The sequence below is a fragment of the Apostichopus japonicus genome, chromosome 15, assembly GCF_037975245.1.
Source record: "Apostichopus japonicus isolate 1M-3 chromosome 15, ASM3797524v1, whole genome shotgun sequence".
In the NCBI taxonomy this organism is placed as follows: Eukaryota; Metazoa; Echinodermata; class Holothuroidea; order Aspidochirotida; family Stichopodidae; genus Apostichopus; species Apostichopus japonicus.
This window is the reverse complement of record NC_092575.1, coordinates 26483524-26503812: the sequence shown is the minus strand read 5'-3', so window position 1 is coordinate 26503812 and position 20289 is coordinate 26483524. Positions and strand designations below refer to the sequence as shown.

The 20289-nt window shown below is 36.5% G+C and overlaps 1 protein-coding gene across 1 annotated transcript in view; it reads right to left on the bottom strand.

Moving 5' to 3' along the window:
- LOC139981253 (uncharacterized) overlaps positions 1 to 18696 on the bottom strand; it is a 35608-nt gene extending 16912 nt beyond the window's left edge. The window contains exons 1-3 of the mRNA XM_071993488.1: positions 18639 to 18696; positions 18037 to 18121; positions 5319 to 5589 (exon numbers count right to left, since the gene is read on the bottom strand). Of these exons, the coding sequence (XP_071849589.1) occupies positions 5319 to 5388 (70 nt within the window). The 5' untranslated portion in view covers positions 5389 to 5589; positions 18037 to 18121; positions 18639 to 18696. The remainder of the gene's footprint in view (positions 1 to 5318; positions 5590 to 18036; positions 18122 to 18638) is intronic.
- Positions 18697 to 20289: the final 1593 nt, after the last annotated feature.

Below are 20289 nucleotides of genomic sequence, written 5' to 3'. Positions count from 1 at the left end.
ATGTTATTTAAAGTGACCATGCAAATCATTCACTTTCCTTGGTGTTGATGTTGGCACTGCTTCTGAGGAATTGAAATAAATCAAGCCCTTTCAATGATCCTCAGATGGGCAACTGTCGGTCACGTGTGTGACGGAAAAATGGGGAGATTTGCACTTTACCACTAAGTAACTACTTTTAGGTAAAGAAAGTTGGGTTGATTGTAGTATTTAAATATGCACTAGGGGACTCTTTTACGAAACCATATAGCTTAGCCAAAATCAGAACATTCATGTGCTGGCAGAGGTCATATGGTCGGTCACGTGTGTGACCTGAAATGAAACTGGCTTTTTTGCACAAAAAAACATTGGCATATTCCTCAGTTTCTAACAGGGCTGGATAATCCTAATTTCTCATGTTTCTACCTTAATGTGTTTCCATTCTAACAAGACATTTCACCTAAATATTTCACCTCTAAAATTAGCATAATACTACATAAGCTAAAAAAAATTGTTGGGTCACGTGTGTGACATTTTGAATTTTCATTGCATAGTATGCAATTTTTGCAGTGCAAATGTTGACTCTAGTAATGACCACAGAACAGCACTGATGTTGATATTCCATAGGAATTACTTTGAAACAGTTTTACTGTTTCTATTTGGAGGGTCACGTGTGTGACATTGTTGGGTAACGTGTGTGACATTCTGCATTTTCATGGATGCTGCAATTTCATTGGATAGCGCTTTCCTCATTTGCATATAACATTGTTGTCATGCCATACACACATCACATAACAACAGTGTAAGTCCACAGTGCTGCTGCAATTTCATTGGATGAAGCTTTTCTCATGTACAGTATGAACTGTATGACACTGTTGTTTTTCCACACACTCATGACATAACAACAGTCCAAGTCAACAGTGCTGCTGCAATTTCATTGGATGGGGCTATTCTCATTTCCATATTACACTGTGGTCAGGCCACACACATAACAAACCAGTCTGCTTACAATATTTAGTCCATTTAGTTTTGTTGAATGCTCAACTTGGGGCTTCATTGTCACACACGTGACCATAAATGTCACACACGTGACCATTAGACTAATTAGAGGCTATTAATAAATCGTAGGAATAATTATTTGACTGGATATTTTGCAGAACTAACAGTCTTTACCAAGAACGGTTGCATATCAAGTGTGGACATCATAAGACACATCAGTCACTTTTTATGAAAACTTTTGTGTTATTTTGGTCACGTGTGTGACATCAAAATTATGCCAATTAGCACCCATTGTTAACGAAGAATTGAAGATCAGGAACCTCTGCTTTAGGAATGAAATAATTTAACCCATGTGAAACTGCCTCCATGTGATGGTTGATAACTGAAATATTATTTCTAGATACTTATGCAGAAAAAACAATTATACAGTTAAAAAGTTCTACAAATTTTGGCTAAAACTTACATTTTAAAATGCAAATTTATGCAAATTAGTATGTTATGGTTGTAATTTTAATGAAAAAAATATGAAACAGGTAACTTGAGGTATCTTTTTAAAACAAAAAATTTAACATTTGGTCCTGATGAACGCTTAAGTTTTTTCATGCCAGTTTCATTTTCCAGAGAATGGCCCAAATATACATCAAGTATAATATATTAAAAATTTTAAAAGGAAAGAAACTTCCAACATTTTACCAATCTTATCTGAACATTTCCCAAAACAGACTTTTGAGTGTATCCCATATGTTACAGACTTATTCAAAGGTTTCACTATAATGCAAGACCTTGACATTGAATGAAACATGTAGTCAGAGTGGAATCATAATGATAAACTTGTGAACATTCAAATTGCATTCTCTTTCTGGCATTGAAGTACTTTACATGCCATTGCTGTTATTCAATTTCTCACCACCTCATTTATCACATTACTTGTATCAAAGAGTATTGATGGAGTGTCCTTATTCAATCAACCATATAGGTTAATTAAGTTAAGTTTTTGTGGTAATGTGCAAGTTTTGCATATTTCACAATTGGCCTGCCTTGGTAAGTTCCCTATTGGCCTCCCATAGAGCACCATGTAGAGACAGAGCTCCTCTCAGTGAGGTCCTATAAACAGGTTGTGACTCATCATGACAGGTTCCCTCCTGGTACAAAGCTGTACCCCTTAGAGCATGGTATCTTAGAGCCAGGTAAAGTAATGCAGAGTGGACTGCATGTCCTTGATTGGTTACTTCTCAGACGATGCATATGTATCTCTACTTTTTCTCATGGTTTCTAAGAAAATCAGTATTAGTGAGCAAGTGAGTAGGTTCGGGAACAGGTGCTCCCATTTCCTTTGCTTCATCACTTCATAATTTGTGCTGCTATGGAGAAGTCATGGTTCTCAGTGAGAAGATTTCAAGAAGTTGAGTTTAAAGTAAATTTGCTTTAATTTAAATCCTTGTGGGAGAAGTTGAATAACTGGTGAGTTTATTGACTCTGTATTTCATTAGCTTAACAGTATTTTGGCCACCTAAAGCTAGTCAGTATAGGCCCCAAAAGGCCCAAATTATTTAATGCTTTAACTGCTAGAAGTTTTCAAAAACTACTTTTCTGGAGATCTTTACTCTCCAAATTGTTCTCAGGCATTTTTAAGGAGCACACTAGATGACTGAATGTCCCAGTGAGGAAAATTTCCTCGAAGGTCGTAATAAAAACAGTTTAAGAATTTTGACCAAAGGTGACCATATTTTGAATATCTAGCATATTTGGGGCCAATACAGCATACCTTTAATTAAATTGTCATTATTTAAAGTCTAATTTACCCCTACTGCAATGAGGGCTGACATGTGCTATATTGCATTGCACTGTGTATTGTGTGTAGGATAATGCTGTGGTACAGTGCCTTAAGGTGATATATTTACTGATAAGATGTCTCGATCAGAGTGCCTCCAGTTATCATTTTTCTTCTTTAATTGTTAACATTAGTACTTTGAGAGTTTAGTTCTGGGGTTTATGAGTGTTTTTTGTAGGTTCATGGTTGAGATAACCATTATACTTGCATGGCTGGCTCATGGTGTGGCTTTATCAATTATGCTACGTCTTAGTTCTATAGAAAGGTTAACGAGTCAGTTATTGTCAATTATGTGTACATAGATGGCTATGCATCCAAAATATGGTGTTCAGTGTGAGGGAGAAAGTGTTAAAGGAAGTGTGTACCTTTAAGGTTAGGTTAACAGTATTGTAGACACAGTGATGTTCTCTATTCATAATTTCTGGATCTATGGATCTATGCTGAGTTAGATTTATGTTGGTATTTGTTTCTGCACAGCGCAGTGGAAAGCTTACAATGTGAATCTTTGTTGTTGTTAATCAATACAATAGTGTTGGTCCATGCCTGCATTAGAGCAGCATAGTGGAGCAACATTTTCCATCCAGTTAGGACAATTTTCCTATACTGTTCAACACAGCTTATTAACTAATCAATCGCTCAGAGTGCCTCCAGTCATCAAATTATTCATTTAATTGTTAACATTGATTAGTTCATTGAGAGAAGAGTTTAGGTCTGGGGTTTATGAGTGTATATTGGAGGTTCATGGTTGAGATAACCATTATAACTGCATGGCTGACTCATGGTGTGGCTTTATGCTACTTCTTAGTTCTATAGAAAGGTAAGAGTCAGTAATTGTCAATTATGTGTACATATGTGGCTATGCATTAAAAATGTGGTGTTCAGTGTGAGGTAGATCTCCAGCAATATTGTAGACCTTACATTGTTGTACTCTAATCATAATTTCTGTATAGGGATCTCTGTTGAGTTAGATATATGTTGGTATTTGCTTCTGGGTAGTGCAGTGGAAAGCTAGTACTGTACAATGTGGGTCTTTGTTGTTCTTATAATCAATACAATAGTGTTAGTGCATGCCAGCATTAAAGCAGTATAGTGAAACAAAATGTTCTGTAACACTTTTGTCAGTTTTGTGCTAGCATTAGCAGTCAATATGGGCTTTGTGTTAGGAATTTAAATGAAATAAGCTGTAACTTCTACTCTTTAATTACTTCTTAAACTGTATTTTGTTTGTTCTCTTTTTTCTTGATTGTTGCTGTAAATATTTGTCAGGATTTCAACACAGCTTGTTACTTTTGACATAGCTGCAGGCTGGTGTCTGGTTGTGTTGTGGTGTTAATAGCTAGTACAACTGTTGGTTATTATCATAACTTCTTAACAGTAGATTCCTGATGGTTCAGAGGGTTTGTAGACCTAGCGTCCCATCATAATACACCTACATTGAAGTAGTTTACCTGGTTGTGGTCTGGTGAGTTGAGAGTAGTCATGTCAGGGCATATTCTGATGTATTTGTATTTTTGATGTCATTTAACCATTACCTCGTTAAGCTTTATTGTAATTAAAAGGGGTTGCTCTTTGGAGAACTCATAATTTAAGCATTACCTTAAAGCAGTATGCAGTACAGATACGAATTAGTGCATAAAGAATTTCTTGAAAACTCATGCAAGTGAAATGAAAGGATAACTCACTTGTATTCAAAGATAATTCTGGTGATGAATAATGATTAAAGTGAAGGCAGAGTTGTTAATTAATTTTGCTATTAATGTTTGTACTCACCATAACTTGACATTCATATTAAAGGGGTATGATCAAGTTGGGTATAGGTTCTTGTATTCTTCACTTGTGACTGTTAGGATGTGATTGAAGCGGTTCTGATCTGCTGCGTTATTTGTTATTATTTTATCATGTTTCCAATTAGTCAATTGAGAATGTCATAATTGCTGTGGACAGTCAAATCATTTCAAAGGAAAGTCAAGTGTTACAATGGTGGGGTTCTCATGCACTATGGTGTTTGGGGTTATATTTCACCTGAAGATTGGTTGCTAATTTTTTTAAATATTTAATTACAGAGTGTTGGTGGAAAATAGTTACCGGGTTATATTGCAAAGAAGCATAATAGTATATTGTTTTCTTCATGTTTCATTATTTCTTATTAAATGCTGCTCCATTATTGCTCCAATACTGCTCAATTACTGCTCCATTGCAGCTCAGTTACTGCTCCATTACTGCTCCATACTGCTCCTTGTATCCTTTTGTATGCTGCATGTTCATCCTGGTTCGTGTGTATTGTCAGTTTGTGGAATAGATTGCAGTAATGCAGTTAAACAACTTGGAGGGTTTTCCATTGTCATTTGCTTGGATTGTCCCCCCAAGATTCCCCCTCCAGCCCCCCCCCCCGAAATAGTGCTTTACAACAATGCATGCTCAAATCATGTTATTCTTTGTGTGGGCAATGATTTTGAATGTTTTGCAATTCACAACATATTCGACTTGTTTAAGCTCTCTGATATTAACTTACCTTGAGCTTGTTGGTAGACAGTCAATACTGCCACCAATTTACTCAGTCCTTTGTCTGAGCATGCTGTCATTAAATGGCTGATGTCATCAACAGAAACCTTCCCTGCCTCTCTGAGATGTTGGACAAGAGAAAAAAAGGGTGCATCACTCTTAATAATGTCCTTTGACTCCTTAGCTGGAACCTTAAGGTAGTCAAGTAGTTTCTGACAGTCATCTTTCTCAATCAATGACTTTGAGCACTTCAGGAGGTTATCAAATGTAAAGATGTCACTCTATAACAAAAAGACAAAAAAAAAGAAAATCATATAAATATACTGGTGAGTGGTGACTATGAAACAAAATAGATGTATAAGGTTGACGCATTGAGACAGCAACACATTCTAAAGGAGGGATATCTTTAAATATGATGAAGGTGTGGATTACTGTATGTGACTGTGCTTTACCTGAATTCCTCCAACAACAATCTTTAATATTTATTTCAGAACAAATTAAAAGTATTAAAATCTAACATTTGGTTGGATTAATTTTTAAGAATGTACAGGTACATGCTTCTATACATGACGCTGTCTCAGGCAGATTGTTGTAGATTTATTCATGATGCCACCAACTTAAAATTGAAATTGATGGGGCTAAACATTATTCTCCAAATTTAGCCAATAAACACTACATTATGAGCCGTGTTTGTGTGGGAACTAGTTAAATTGTCTTCTATTTTGGGCAATGTAGGTAGTCAGTAACAATAAAACACACAAAAATAACCCTCTCTCTAATCCCCTTCTTACCTCTCACGTTTCCCTTAATTCTTAACTGTGCAGTTTTACATGAGTTTACTATGTCAATCATTGATGCAGTGTTGTACTTTACACAATATTTTACTTACAGAAGATTCATTTATTTAATCCTACAATCTTGCAATAGAGATTTACTGTATGAGTACACAACTAAGAAGCACTATAGACTGGGAAGATATGGTTAATTGCTTGTAAGTAGCACAGCTAAACTACATGTGCTGCAGCTCATTGCCTGAATAATCAAAGTTCATATGCACTGTCAATATTTTTTTTAATTGGTGTATACACTAATTGTATGTGCAGCTACAGCACTATGAGCTATACACAGCTTCATGACAAAGAATACATGTGAAACATTTAATTAGTGAAGCTACATGCAGTTATCAACTTATTATACAGTAATGCTATTTTAACCAAGGTTCCTGGGTAACTTAAGCCTGCCAGACATAATTTACAAGTTAATAGGTGTGGCCTGATGACATGTACAACTAGGCCTTTAACAGCTAAGAAGACCATTGTTCTTACACTGGTTGACATGTGGTAATGCTTTCTCATGCATGGGTAGCATTGATCATGTTAAATCCATGTGCATAGCAATTGCATATATGTTACACAGTGTGCTTGGTGACAGCTAATGAATGAGCATCTTCTCTACAGTTAATTAATGTACTGCATAATTAGACAATTGAGCAGGATATTGTGTATCGTCACTTATACAATGTGATGTCTATAATAGTTACTGTCACAAATTGACAGTCCAGTATATTTCTTATGAGTGTAGTACAGCTAAAGTATACCTACTTACTCTACCTACTTACTTAGCATTGTCAGTATTTAATCCAAAATCTGTTAATGCTACTTTTAAGGACTACTGACTACATTACACCGTGCATTCTTCATAATGGAAATCATAGGCCACCAGTGAAATGAACCACTTGAAGAGAACTGACAAAACTACTGTCAACTGACTTGACGCAACACCTTTTATAGTATAGTCTGTAATAAGCTACAACTTTCTCTCCTCAGAAGTAATGAAAAATGATTTCAATGGCTTTGTGAAGTTTGCAGTCTTAACTCTGTTGAAAATGTGAAAATAAGACAAGGCTAATGTCACATTTTTCCATTCTTTTTCTACATATTTACTAATGTGCACCTAAATAAACCACCCTACATCCCACTATAGAAGCAAGCTCAGAAAATAAGACAAAATATTTTCCAAATTTTGTCTCTTGCTCTAATATTGCAAAGGGCAACAAGCATCCAATGGCCTAAATTTGTCATAAAATTTTGCACTTACTTTTCCACCATTTTTATCTCCCTCTTCATAAACAAGTAAAAGTTGTGTTCTTAATAAAATTCCACATTCACTCATACCAAATTTGTCAAAATTAGCAGGTTTTATAGTCAGAAAATAAGAAAAAGTATTTCCCAAATTTTTGAAAAAGTCAACAAAAAGTCAACAAGCATCCAATGGCCAAATATTTTCATTCAATTTGCACTTACTTTTCCACCATTTTGATCTCCCTCTTAACAAACAAGTGATAGTTGTGTTCTTAATAAAATTCCGCATTCACCAGTAACAATTTGGTAAAAATTAGCAGGTTTTATAGTCAGAAAATAAGAAAAAGTATTTCCCAAATTTTTGTATGTTGCTATATTATTGCAAGGAGCAACAAGAATCCAACGGCCTAAATTTAAAAAAAAAAATTGCAGTTACTTTTCCACCATTTTGATCTCCATCTTAACACACAAGTGATAGTTGTGTTCTTAATAAAATTCCGCATTCACTAGTAACAATTTTGTGTATTTTTGAAGCAATTAAGGCTGAGAAAATAAGGAATACCAATTTACTTTTACATTGACAGTACAAAACACTTCCATGACAACATTACCAGAATCAGCAAATCCCAAAGAAAATTTGCCCATATTTTTCATTAAATTTTGCAAAGTAGATCTCAAAACATCTAAGAGTGTCTTCTCGTCACTTGTTCGCATAGAATGATACCCAATTTGTTGAGATTCAATCAAAGGATTGCTTTAATAAAAGTGATAAATATTCCTAATTTTTACCAAAGGCCTATATTTCCTTTATCAGTACTTACTGTGTGATATTCATAAACTTCTCCAGTTTTTTCAGTAACCAAAAACAATCTGTTTATGTTATTATTGATCCTGATTCTCATGGAATTATCAGGAACTTTTAAAGTAGCCAAGATATGATCCCCAGAGATGGAAGAATGACCCCCAGAGATGGAAGAATGACCCCCAGAGATGGAAGAATGACCCCCAGATAGAGAGTAAACAACAACTTGACTACCCTCACCACCCTCCCATAATATAAATATTAATCCTTTCTCATCACTGACTGTTATACTACATGCACCTCTGTACTGTGTGTGTGTATATTCCTCTTCTATTTCTCCCTCACTATTATACATTAAAGCTCTCCCATAGACTGTACAGATAAACAGTTTATTATTACTAACTGTTATATCATCAGGACAGTCTAGTCCTGCTAATCCTTTTAATGTGATTGTCTTCTTTATTCTCAATTCTCTCGCATCTAAGACAATCACCTCATTGGATGCATATAAACCGACATAGACTAACCCATCTCTGGTTGTCATACAAAAGGCTGTACCGTTAAACTTCCCTTGCTTGACCAGACCGCCATTACTACCACTATCGTACAATGCTATCGTGTCCTTACAACACGTTAAAAACAGACGATCATCCAGTAAACAAACAGACCGCCATGAGAAACCAAACTCGGTATATTCCTCAGAAAAGTAGGGCTCTGACGTCAATAATAACGGTTTTTCCTGAGAATCAGGATCAAATTGAAACATAAACAGATCGATAACAGAGTTATTTTTCTTGATGCTACGTGCAGCGACTGCCAAACGGCCAGTATCGAGCACGTCCACGGACCACACATCGTAACTACCCTGTACTGTGAATCTTGGTACCGTTGTATGCACTCTGTGTGTGGAAGGCAAAAAGTGAAAAGTTAGGTCAGGGTTGTACGCTTGTATCCGTGGTAACGAAGAATTTAGAGTGATTTGTGATCGAAGGAATGTTGATGAACAGCTCTCCGACTGCGAAGTGGCTAGAGGCCTTACGAAAGGTACCGAATTTTTAAAAATGCTATTACTTTAATGCAATGGAATTATGAAGTCGCGAATCACAATGTCAAATGTCCAGAGCAAATTAATCGACATAGTAATCTCGAGATATAAGAAATGAGACGTTCAAGGCCTAATATAATTAGGATACTGACCTATAGATCCAATGACTTTGTAGTTTCACATTAAGAAGAACCCTCTCGCGTGAATAAAATACATGGCCATATGAATGTAAGATATGGCAATCTGGTTAAAATGTGCTAGAAATTGAAAAATCGACCGAATAAAATATTTTCTATTAAAGTACCCTGTTAAAGTCGAAATAAAATTGAGAATGTAGAAAAACATTTCAAATCAATTACTGTGTTTACGAATATGAAAATATTCCTTTCAAAAAACTTCTCATACATATCACAACACCGACTATATAGGTATTGTTGATAGTGGGCAGCTAGTTTCAGTCTAATTGATGAAATTGCATAGGCTATTTTTAGTTTGCTTGAACAGGATTTATTTATCTTCAATATTCATCGTTATGATATGTTTGTAATGATGTAATTTTCTGATTCAACTTGTCCTGTGTGTTGACCACATGTAGTACATTCTAATACATTTAGCGCGAGAACTGAGACGCCCAGAAGTTGTAAGTGGTGGAGCTATTCAAAAAGGCTAACTTTGTCAAAAGGCCCACTAATGAAAAATGATGGCGCTATTCAAGAAACCCAACTTGTTCTTAAGTTTTCAAGAGGTGACTTCAGACAGATTTTTAGACTTGAGTGCTTTGACACATTATAGTCCAAGAAAAACAAAGGACAATTTGAATGCTTGCAGTAATGTTTCTGTAGCTACACAGGTTTCCAAGATAATTACATTCAAAATATGGTAAACTCTGGAATGCTCACTTAAGGATCCAGAGATCGATGACGTCGGCCCCTTTAGTGCAATCCTAAATCTTAATGTTAATCCATTGTTTAAAATTCTAATAACTCCACCAAAACATCTTCTAATATCTCAATGACAGCAAATGTCACCCTTGGATGAATTGTACGTGAAAAGTTGAAATGCATCTTAACATGGCATTTGAGGCCACAAAAGTCTTCACGATGAGTTTTGTGTTGTTTCTGAGAAACTGACCTAATAGTCTTTGTGTAAAACTAAATACGGACCAGTCACTTCGAAGGGATGAAACTCACTTGTATAAAGGGATATAATCAAAGGTGTTATGTAGAATAACAACCTGGGCTGATAACAGTGTGTTTTAATGGTCTACAACATTAACTATAATGTGCACCTGAAGTCATCCTTTATGTCTACCAGGTTAAGCTTTGAAATATACCATTTAAGTTATATCCAGAGGCAATTGGCCCAATGCGGAGGATCTGAAGGAGTATGTTCTTCCTGTTTTGTAACAAAAACGTTAAGATGTGCCCCATTTCATAGGTTAGAAGTACCCATTTTGGACAAATACCGTACTTTTTAAATTTGTGTTATTTATACAATGTCCTTTCGTTGAGAAATTTCAGAAAACTGTAATCAGGAAGTGCCCGTTGCTGATAAATTAAAGTAATCAATCAAGAGGTGCTGTTTCGTTGTCATTTTAAAATGATGGAATTTGTGGCGCAGAATGCACAAATGATCCATTTTATCGGAAAATTGAGATGGTTTTGTGCTTTTCCTTCTCAATGCAACAACACCGTGATGTCCTACTACCCTTAGGAATTTATGCCCCCCCCCCCTTCGACATTGAACACTTTCCCCCATCCCAGGAAATATCTGGAGATCGAACAGTCTACAACATTACTTGTATTTAGTTAAATGTAAAGTAAACAATAATCAATACTTCTTTTATACTGTCATGCATAATTCCCAAGTATTAATTATTTGGATCTTTCATAAAAAATAGAATAATGATGATGATGATGATAATAATAATTATTGTAATAATAATAATAATAATAATAATAATAATTGTCACGAGTATGCTTGACGCAAGTCTAACGACTATCGTGCAGCTGTATAAATTTACTCATGAATATTCATTTGTTGTCTGTTTTGCTCACGCCGTTCAAATTAGTAACATACGACATTCTAGTATATGCTTTGTTTAATTCACCGATTGCTCGACGGGCATCAAGGGAATTTGTACAAGTCTTTGTTTAGATTAATTTGCATAAAATGCAGGTAAAGGGTTGGTATGAATAGGCCGGGTAAGCAGGTCAGGGCGTGGTATTCGTGTTTGGTATAGTATACTTGGTGCAAGGGTGCTGGGTGCACGACAGCAGTTACTTGTTGCAGTTGGACACGATGTCCGTTGGGCGACGTTAGCCCGCAGTAGTTCACTATTCTAATATAGTATATGTAGGGGCAACTTCAGTTCCCCGCTGGTGAATTCGTAGCAATATATATATTTATATCTTGTCATATATCGTAAAGGACGTACCGAAACGTGTAAAAGCCGGAAACTGACCGAATTCCGGTTTTTGCCCCTGGTTACGAGGAGTAAATAAAACTCATAGAAAAGACACACGCCATCCGCCTCGAGTATTTACGTTGTCCAGCGAATAGTTCTACCTTACCCGTGACATTTGGGGGCCTGTCCGGGAACTAATCGTCTGGTCGTTTATCGTCGGGCCACCAATAGCACTAAGCATCAGAAACTTCGTCTGACGTTTTGCGGGCCGCAAGCGCCTTCAACAGAGCCAAACGAGCCGTCCGACGTCTGTGTCATTCTCGTCATTCTCGTCAACAATAGAAAGCGACGAACGAACTGGGTGTGAGCAAGTTTTACTCTAATTGTTCTGGGAGCTCGTTCTGGGATGAAAGAGGTGATTATTATTGTTCGCATTTCATTGATCTTATGTGTTAATTTCGTGCCCCTCGTCACTACAGAATTGCCTAAAATGGCAGAGTTTCAAAATTATATCGAAATGGGAGAAAGCCTTGACCTCAAAGGGCAGGCGCTAATTGATTTTGCAAAGAATCTGGATGCACAGACAAGGGACGAAAGACAGAGAGAGCGAGAACATCAAAAGGAGTTAAAAGAAATTGAACTTAGAATTGCAGAGGAAAACGTGAAGACGCGGTCCTCAGGAAAACCGGATGTAGGCTCGCCGCAAATGTCACCGTTCAAAAAGCCTGAGATACCATGTTTTAACGAAAAAACAGACGATATTGACTCATACCTAAAAAGGTTCGAGAGGTACTCAACCGCGGCAGGAAAAGTAAGATCAGAATGGGCCATATTGTTGAGTGCCCTGTTAACGGGCAAAGCCCTTAATGTTTATTCAAGATTGTCCGATGATGATTCTAAGAATTATGACATCCTTAAGAAAGCGTTACTTTGTATTTATGATATGAATGCCGATGGTTTTCGTAGAAAGTTTAGAGGTTCAAAGCTTGAAGGAGGGGAAAACTACATCCAATTAGTGGATAGACTCACAGGTTACTTGGAACGCTGGGTAGACCTTAGCAATACGACTAAGTCTTATGTAGGTATGCTAGACTTCATGGTTACAGATCAATTTTATAGTATGTGTCCTAAGGATCTTCGTATATTTGTTAAAGAGGGACAACCTGTTAGTGTCAAAGACATGGCTTATAGGGCTGATCGTTATGTCGACGCCAGGGGTAAACAGTGGGACAAGAAAGGTTCTTCAAAACAAGAATCTAGCCACAATTTACAGTTTGAACAGCAGGTAGATAAGGGCAAGGAGTGGAATAAGAACAAGAAATGTTATAATTGTAGCGAAGTGGGTCATGTTTCTCGCGATTGTAAGAAACATAGGGGTACATATGCCTCAAAAGGTCGTAGCTATGACAGGGGTGCAGGTTTGTCAGAGGGTAGTGACTCTAAGGCAGAGGTAAAAGAAAGGGCGGCCGCTTGTCAAACTGACTCCGAATTACTGGTAGGGGAGGACAATGTTAAACACGGTCTGCCTAAAGTAAGTGCTGTAGAAACCAATTATGGATGTATGCCTGTGAGGGATGGTTACATTGGGTCGTCAAAGGTGTCGGTATTGAGGGATACAGGTTGCACTACGGTTGTAGCTCGAAGGAAATTCGTTGACCCTTCAAAGTTCACAGGTGCAAACAAACGTTGTGTTCTTCTTGATGGTACAGTACGTGACGTATCAGTTGCTGTTATTGCGGTTGATACGCCATTTTATCAGGGAGAAGTGGAGGCTCTAGTAATGGAAAGTCCGTTATATGACTTAATTCTGGGAAATATCAATGGTGTCAGAGATCCACAGGACCCAGACCCGAATTGGAATCCCCCTCAATTTAAAAGTAGTGGTAAGGATTTAGGTTCTGTAAGTGGTGCGGTCGAGACCCGAGCTCAAAAGCAAAAAAGGGAGAAACCTCTCAAGCCTTTGAGAACCGCAAAGTCGGAGGAGTTAGATATTAGTAGAGAAGAATTGATACAGGCTCAGAAAGACGAGCCTAGTTTTGCCAAATTGTATGACATAGCAAAGACTGGTAATGTCAAAATGACGAGAGGTGGAAATGAGGTTAGGTTTACGATAGTAAATAATGTATTGTTTCGTAAATTCAAGTCGGCGAAGTCAAGAGGTGACAAAGAATTTCGTCAGGTAGTGATGCCTAAAAGGTTTCGAAACAAAGTGTTAAGTGTGGGCCACGAAGCGCCATTGTCTGGTCACCTAGGTGTCAAAAAAACATACGATAGGATCACGAGCAATTTCTATTAGCCTGGTATCCAAAACGATGTGAAAATGTTTTGTGTGTCTTGTGATATATGCCAGAGAACGGTTTCGAAGGGTAGAATCTCCAAAGTACCGTTAGGACGCATGCCACTTATAGACACTCCGTTTCATAGGGTAGCTATCGATTTAGTGGGTCCGTTAGCTCCAGTGTCAGATCGAGGGAATAGATATGTATTGACTTTAGTAGATTATGGTACGAGGTTCCCAGAGGCAGTTGCTCTGCCTAGTATTGAAACAGAGCGTGTAGCCGAAGCTCTACTCGAGATATTTACTAGGGTGGGGTTTCCCAAAGAAATTCTGACAGACATGGGAAGTCAGTTTACTTCCGATCTCATGAGGGAGATTAGCCGGGTATTGCAGATCAAACAACTAACCACTACACCTTACCATCCAATTTGCAACGGCTTGGTTGAGAAATTTAACGGTACGTTAAAAAAAATGTTAAGGCGTATGTCTGCTGAAAGACCCCGTGATTGGGATCGATTTTTACCCGCCCTGCTGTTTGCTTATCGTGAGGTCCCCCAAGAATCACTAGGATTCTCCCCATTTGAATTGTTGTATGGGAGGACGGTCCGAGGGCCAATGGGTATCTTGAAAGATTTGTGGACGGGTGAAATAGAGGAGGAAGAAGTTAAAACTACCTATTAGTATGTGATCGATTTGAAAGAAAGACTTGAGGAAACATGTTATTTGGCTCAAAACGAGCTGGCCAAATCGTCTAGTAGATACAGGAAATATTATGACGCAAGGGCACGTGATCGAAAATTCAATGTCGATGACCAAGTTCTAATTTTGTTACCTACAGACAGTAACAAGCTAACTATGCAGTGGAAAGGGCCTTATCATATTGTAGGAAAGGTAGGCAAGTACGACTATAGAGTCAACAAAGAGGGAAAACTCAAAACATTTCACGCAAACTTACTAAAGAAATATTTTGTTCGAACATCCGATCGAAATGTTGATATTGCGTCAGCTGGGAGTGTGTAAGAGGAGCAGAGTGGATCTTGCGCAATCATTGAGGAAAATAATTCTGAAACAGATAAGTTTATCATAGTAGTACCTCCTTCTAAATCAAAAGAATGTTTTAGAGATGTCAATGTGAATTCAGAGCTATGCGAAAACAAAGCAAAAGAGGTTTCGCTTGTATTGTCTGAATTCAGAGATGTGTTAACCGATACGCCTGGTCGTACGAATTTACTTGAGTATACGTTGCCATTGGTAACGGATGAAGTTGTAAGAAGTAGACCGTATCCAATTCCATTGAGTACGCAAAAGGTTATAGAGGAAGAAATAGAGTACATGTTAGAAACTGATGTTATTGAAAGGTCTTATTCGCCGTACGCATCGCCAATAGTGTTGGTTCGCAAAAAAGACGGGTCAAACAGGTTTTGTGTTGACTTTAGAAAGCTTAACAAGGTTGCTTTATTTGACCCCGAACCTATTCCCAGTGTTGAGGACTTGATGGCAAAGGTATCTAAGGGGAAGTATTTTACAAAATAGATCTATCAAAAGGTTATTGGCAGATACCGGTTGCCGTAGAAGAGAGAAAGAAACTAGCTTTTGTAACGCATCAAGGAATGTATCAATTCAAAGTCATGCCTTTTGGTGTTGTCAACGCTTCTGCCGTATTTACGCGTATGATGCGCAGGCTGCTAGATGGGTTGCAAAACACTGTTAACTACATCGACGATATATTAATGTTCTCCACAGATTGGGATAGTCACGTAGAACTGATGGCAACAGTGCTTAAGCGTCTTAGGAGCGCCGGACTTACAGCGCGACCAACAAAGTGTTTTGTTGGTTATTCATCGTTAGAATTTTTAGGTTACGTGGTTGGGGAAGGGATCTTGAGCCCTCAGCCCGACAAGGTGCAGAAGGTTTTAAATGCGTCGATACCTACTACAAAAAAGGAAGTGAGATCATTTATGGGACTTGTTGGCTATTACAGTCGGTTTATACCAAACTTCGCGGCCATTTCAGCGCCCTTAACTGATCTCACGCGAGGTTCTAATCCAAACAGGGTTAAATGGGGTTCTTCTCAGGGTGCTGCATTTGACACGTTAAAATCAAGGCTAGCTTCCGCACCAATCTTGCACCTACCCGACATGTCGAAACCATTCATTCTTAGATGTGACGCTTCGGATGTAGGGGTTGGGTCAGTACTCATGCAGGAAGAGGATGGTGTAAAGTACCCAATATGTTTCGCCAGTAGAAAGTTGCAGCCTCGAGAAATTAAATATGCTACCATCGAGAAAGAATGTCTAGCTGTTGTTTGGGCCATGGAAAAGTTTCAGATTTACTTGTACGGGGTTGAATTTTTGTTGGAAACGGACCACCATCCGTTGGTGTACATAAATAAGGCCAAGATAAAGAACAGCGGAGTGCTTAGATGGGCCTTATGTATTCAGCCATTCAGATTTGTAATTAAGGCAATCAAAGGTTCAGAGAACTATGGAGCGGACTTTTTAAGTCGTTGCCCAGCTTGAGAAGTATATGTTAAATGTTCTGTATGTAACTCGCTGGTTATAGAGTATTGAGCTCGTTTTGTATATAAGTTAATTCTGTGTAAAGAAAAGGAAGTTTTATACTCTGTTGTATGTTCTCTCGTAAATTATCTTAAGAAGGGGGATGTGTCACGAGTATGCTTGACGCAAGTCTAACGACTATCGTGCAGCTGTATAAATTTACTCATGAATATTCATTTGTTGTCTGTTTTGCTCACGCCGTTCAAATTAGTAACATACGACATTCTAGTATATGCTTTGTTTAATTCACCGATTGCTCGACGGGCATCAAGGGAATTTGTACAAGTCTTTGTTTAGATTAATTTGCATAAAATGCAGGTAAAGGGTTGGTATGAATAGGCCGGGTAAGCAGGTCAGGGCGTGGTATTCGTGTTTGGTATAGTATACTTGGTGCAAGGGTGCTGGGTGCACGACAGCAGTTACTTGTTGCAGTTGGACACGATGTCCGTTGGGCGACGTTAGCCCGCAGTAGTTCACTATTCTAATATAGTATATGTAGGGGCAACTTCAGTTCCCCGCTGGTGAATTCGTAGCAATATATATATTTATATCTTGTCATATATCGTAAAGGACGTACCGAAACGTGTAAAAGCCGGAAACTGACCGAATTCCGGTTTTTGCCCCTGGTTACGAGGAGTAAATAAAACTCATAGAAAAGACACACGCCATCCGCCTCGAGTATTTACGTTGTCCAGCGAATAGTTCTACCTTACCCGTGACAATAATAATAATAATAATAATAATAATAATAATAATAATAATAATAATAATAATAATAATAATAATAATAATAATAATAATAATAATAATAATAATAATAATAATAATAATAATAATAATAATAATAATAATAATAATAATAATAATAATAATAATAATAATAATAATAATAATAATAATAATAATAATAATAATAATAATAATAATAATTATAATTATAATTATAATTATAATTATAATTATAATTATAATTATAATTATAATTATAATTATAATTATAATTATAATTATAATTATAATTATAATTATAATTATAATTATAATTATAATTATAATTATAATTATAATTATAATTATAATTATAATTATAATTATAATTATAATTATAATTATAATTATAATTATAATTATAATTATAATTATAATTATAATTATAATTATAATTATAATTATAATTATAATTATAATTATAATTATAATAATAATAATAATAATAATTATAATTCTTATAATTATAATTCTTATAATTATAATTCTTATAATTATAATTCTTATAATTATAATTCTTATAATTATAATTCTTATAATTATAATTCTTATAATTATAATTCTTATAATTATAATTCTTATAATTATAATTCTTATAATTATAATTCTTATAATTATAATTATAATTCTTATAATTATAATTATAATTCTTATAATTATAATTATAATTCTTATAATTATAATTATAATTCTTATAATTATAATTATAATTCTTATAATTATAATTATAATTATAATAATAATAATAATTATAATAATAATTATAATAATAATAATTATAATACTTACGACGTGTTTGTGTTGGCCATTTTGATATGTGACAAAATATTTCTTAATTAATTCTACGAGATTTAAATGTAGCGGGAGTCCTGATCTGCGGATGAAATTAGAAAAATTCTTAAGAAACAAAGACTGCTTTCTAAGAATTTGTTTTATGGAGGTGTATCACTATACATGCAGAGATCATCGGAACGGAAAGAAGACCTACATTGCATGTATGCTGTGGCTTTTTTAATATTTACAGAGCAATCTTGACTTTAATATGATGGATGAAATGATATGTTTGGTCATCTGGAAAGGTTCCCTGGACTTGTTATTTAATTTAACCCCGATTCTGAAATCACACTGTCTACGATCAATCAGGAATTTAACGTAACGGTTCTGCTTCATTTATGCTGGATTGCGGAAAAGGCAACGATATCTTGAGTAAATAGTTGAAATCTCGTAAAAATGATAATTTATATATTCGATGGTCAAAAGTGGAGATTATCTTAAAAGAAATTTATATTTATATTCAAAATGTCCCGTACAGGCATGTTGTACAATTTAGCTTTACTTCCCTACACTGGAGTGCTGTTAAAAGAAATGGATAAATGTTTTATTTTACTTACAATGACAGACGTCTGTGTAAACAGGTGCAGGTGAGGTACAGCTGATAAACTTCGAAGGGTCTTCAATATAAACTTGTTCTTGATATAATTCGATACGATTGTTATGCTGAGTCTCTGGCAGGTCAACGGAGCGTGAAGTGATAACAATTTCAAACACAGGACCCTTTGAGATAATTAAAAAGACAACGAAATGCTATGACTTTGATCAGAGGATGAAACAAATTCTCAACTGAAAATTAAATAGTATACGCTGAAGTGTGGAGCACGGAAGAGGCAATGGAGGCTTGACTGTCTAGCAAATGAATAATATCATTAATTACGCCCACTAACCCTTGACCTCTTAGATATCAAACATATCGCCGTGATTTTAAAATCAATATTGAACTTAAAGCAGTTCAGCGATGTTTCCCCTTTCTGTTTTTCGGTACCTATTTGAAGCTTATCTTGAACGTTATGACTTACTTTAATAAATACATCGACGTTTATTCTCGAAAGGGGAGAGAGTGGTGAGAAAGGGGGGGGGGGGGAGGTTGGCGTAAAATTTATACAGGTGATCTGCCTATAAAGTCTACAAATCATCGAGATAATTACATAACCTGAGATATCCCTCTACCTCTCCCTCAATCTAACTTCCATTGAGTAAGTGGGCCGCTATTATTTATCTCTCTAACCAGTCCAACTGTCTGTAACACAATATCGTCTTTCATATAGTTACAGCAGACTTAAGTCTTACCTAATAGCGGTATATTGGAACAATTTTCAACGATTAGCCTTAACTATTAAAACTAGAAACCTGACAAAATAGAGAGATGAAGTGTTTGACATCGGAGTAGATTCGGCATTTTGGATAAGTGGGGGAGGGAGTGGGGTTGGGGCTCATATATAAGTAAATATATATAAATTAAAATTAACATGATAAGCCCTGTTCAGAGTATATATATTTAGTTTTTAAGAGAAACCTTATATTCTACTTAGACTTCTACGTATGTAGTGAATATCTGTAAATGCATATTTGTATATAATGTATCCCCATGTCGTATGTACTACATGATTTTACTTTACCATCACTTTACCATTCCTTCCTCCAGTCTCAGACATACAACAATCAATAGTCTGCACCCAACCAATTCAATGAACATCAGATCTACTCACTCCGCCAAGCACTGTATAGGCCCCAAATAATAGCACGCTATCATTGCTAGAAGCAGTGGCGTAGCCAGGATTTTTGCAGTGGGGTCGCTGGGGGGGGGGGGCTTGACCATTTCCTGTGAGGGCGTCTTGTTACTATCTAAGCGGAGCGCCACCATGGGTTGGCGCGCAGCGTACCGAAATGTTTAGCTAAAAAGGCCTCCTAGATCGTCGGAAATGACACTTCCCAAGCCTTGTATAAGCAGGGGCGTCAATCCGATTTGAAACGTCGCCCCTCCCCACGCCCCCCCCCCCCCCCTCGGCTACGCCACTGGCTAGAAGTTTTCAAACAGTAATGTCTTCGAGGTCCGAACTCTCCAAATTGTGGTCAGACACTTTTAAGGAACACACAAGATGACTGAATGTCAATCTACTCGAAGGTTGTAATAAAAACAGTTTGTGAATTTTGACCAAAGGTGACCATGTTTGAATATTTAGCATATTTGTGGCCAATGCAGCACAC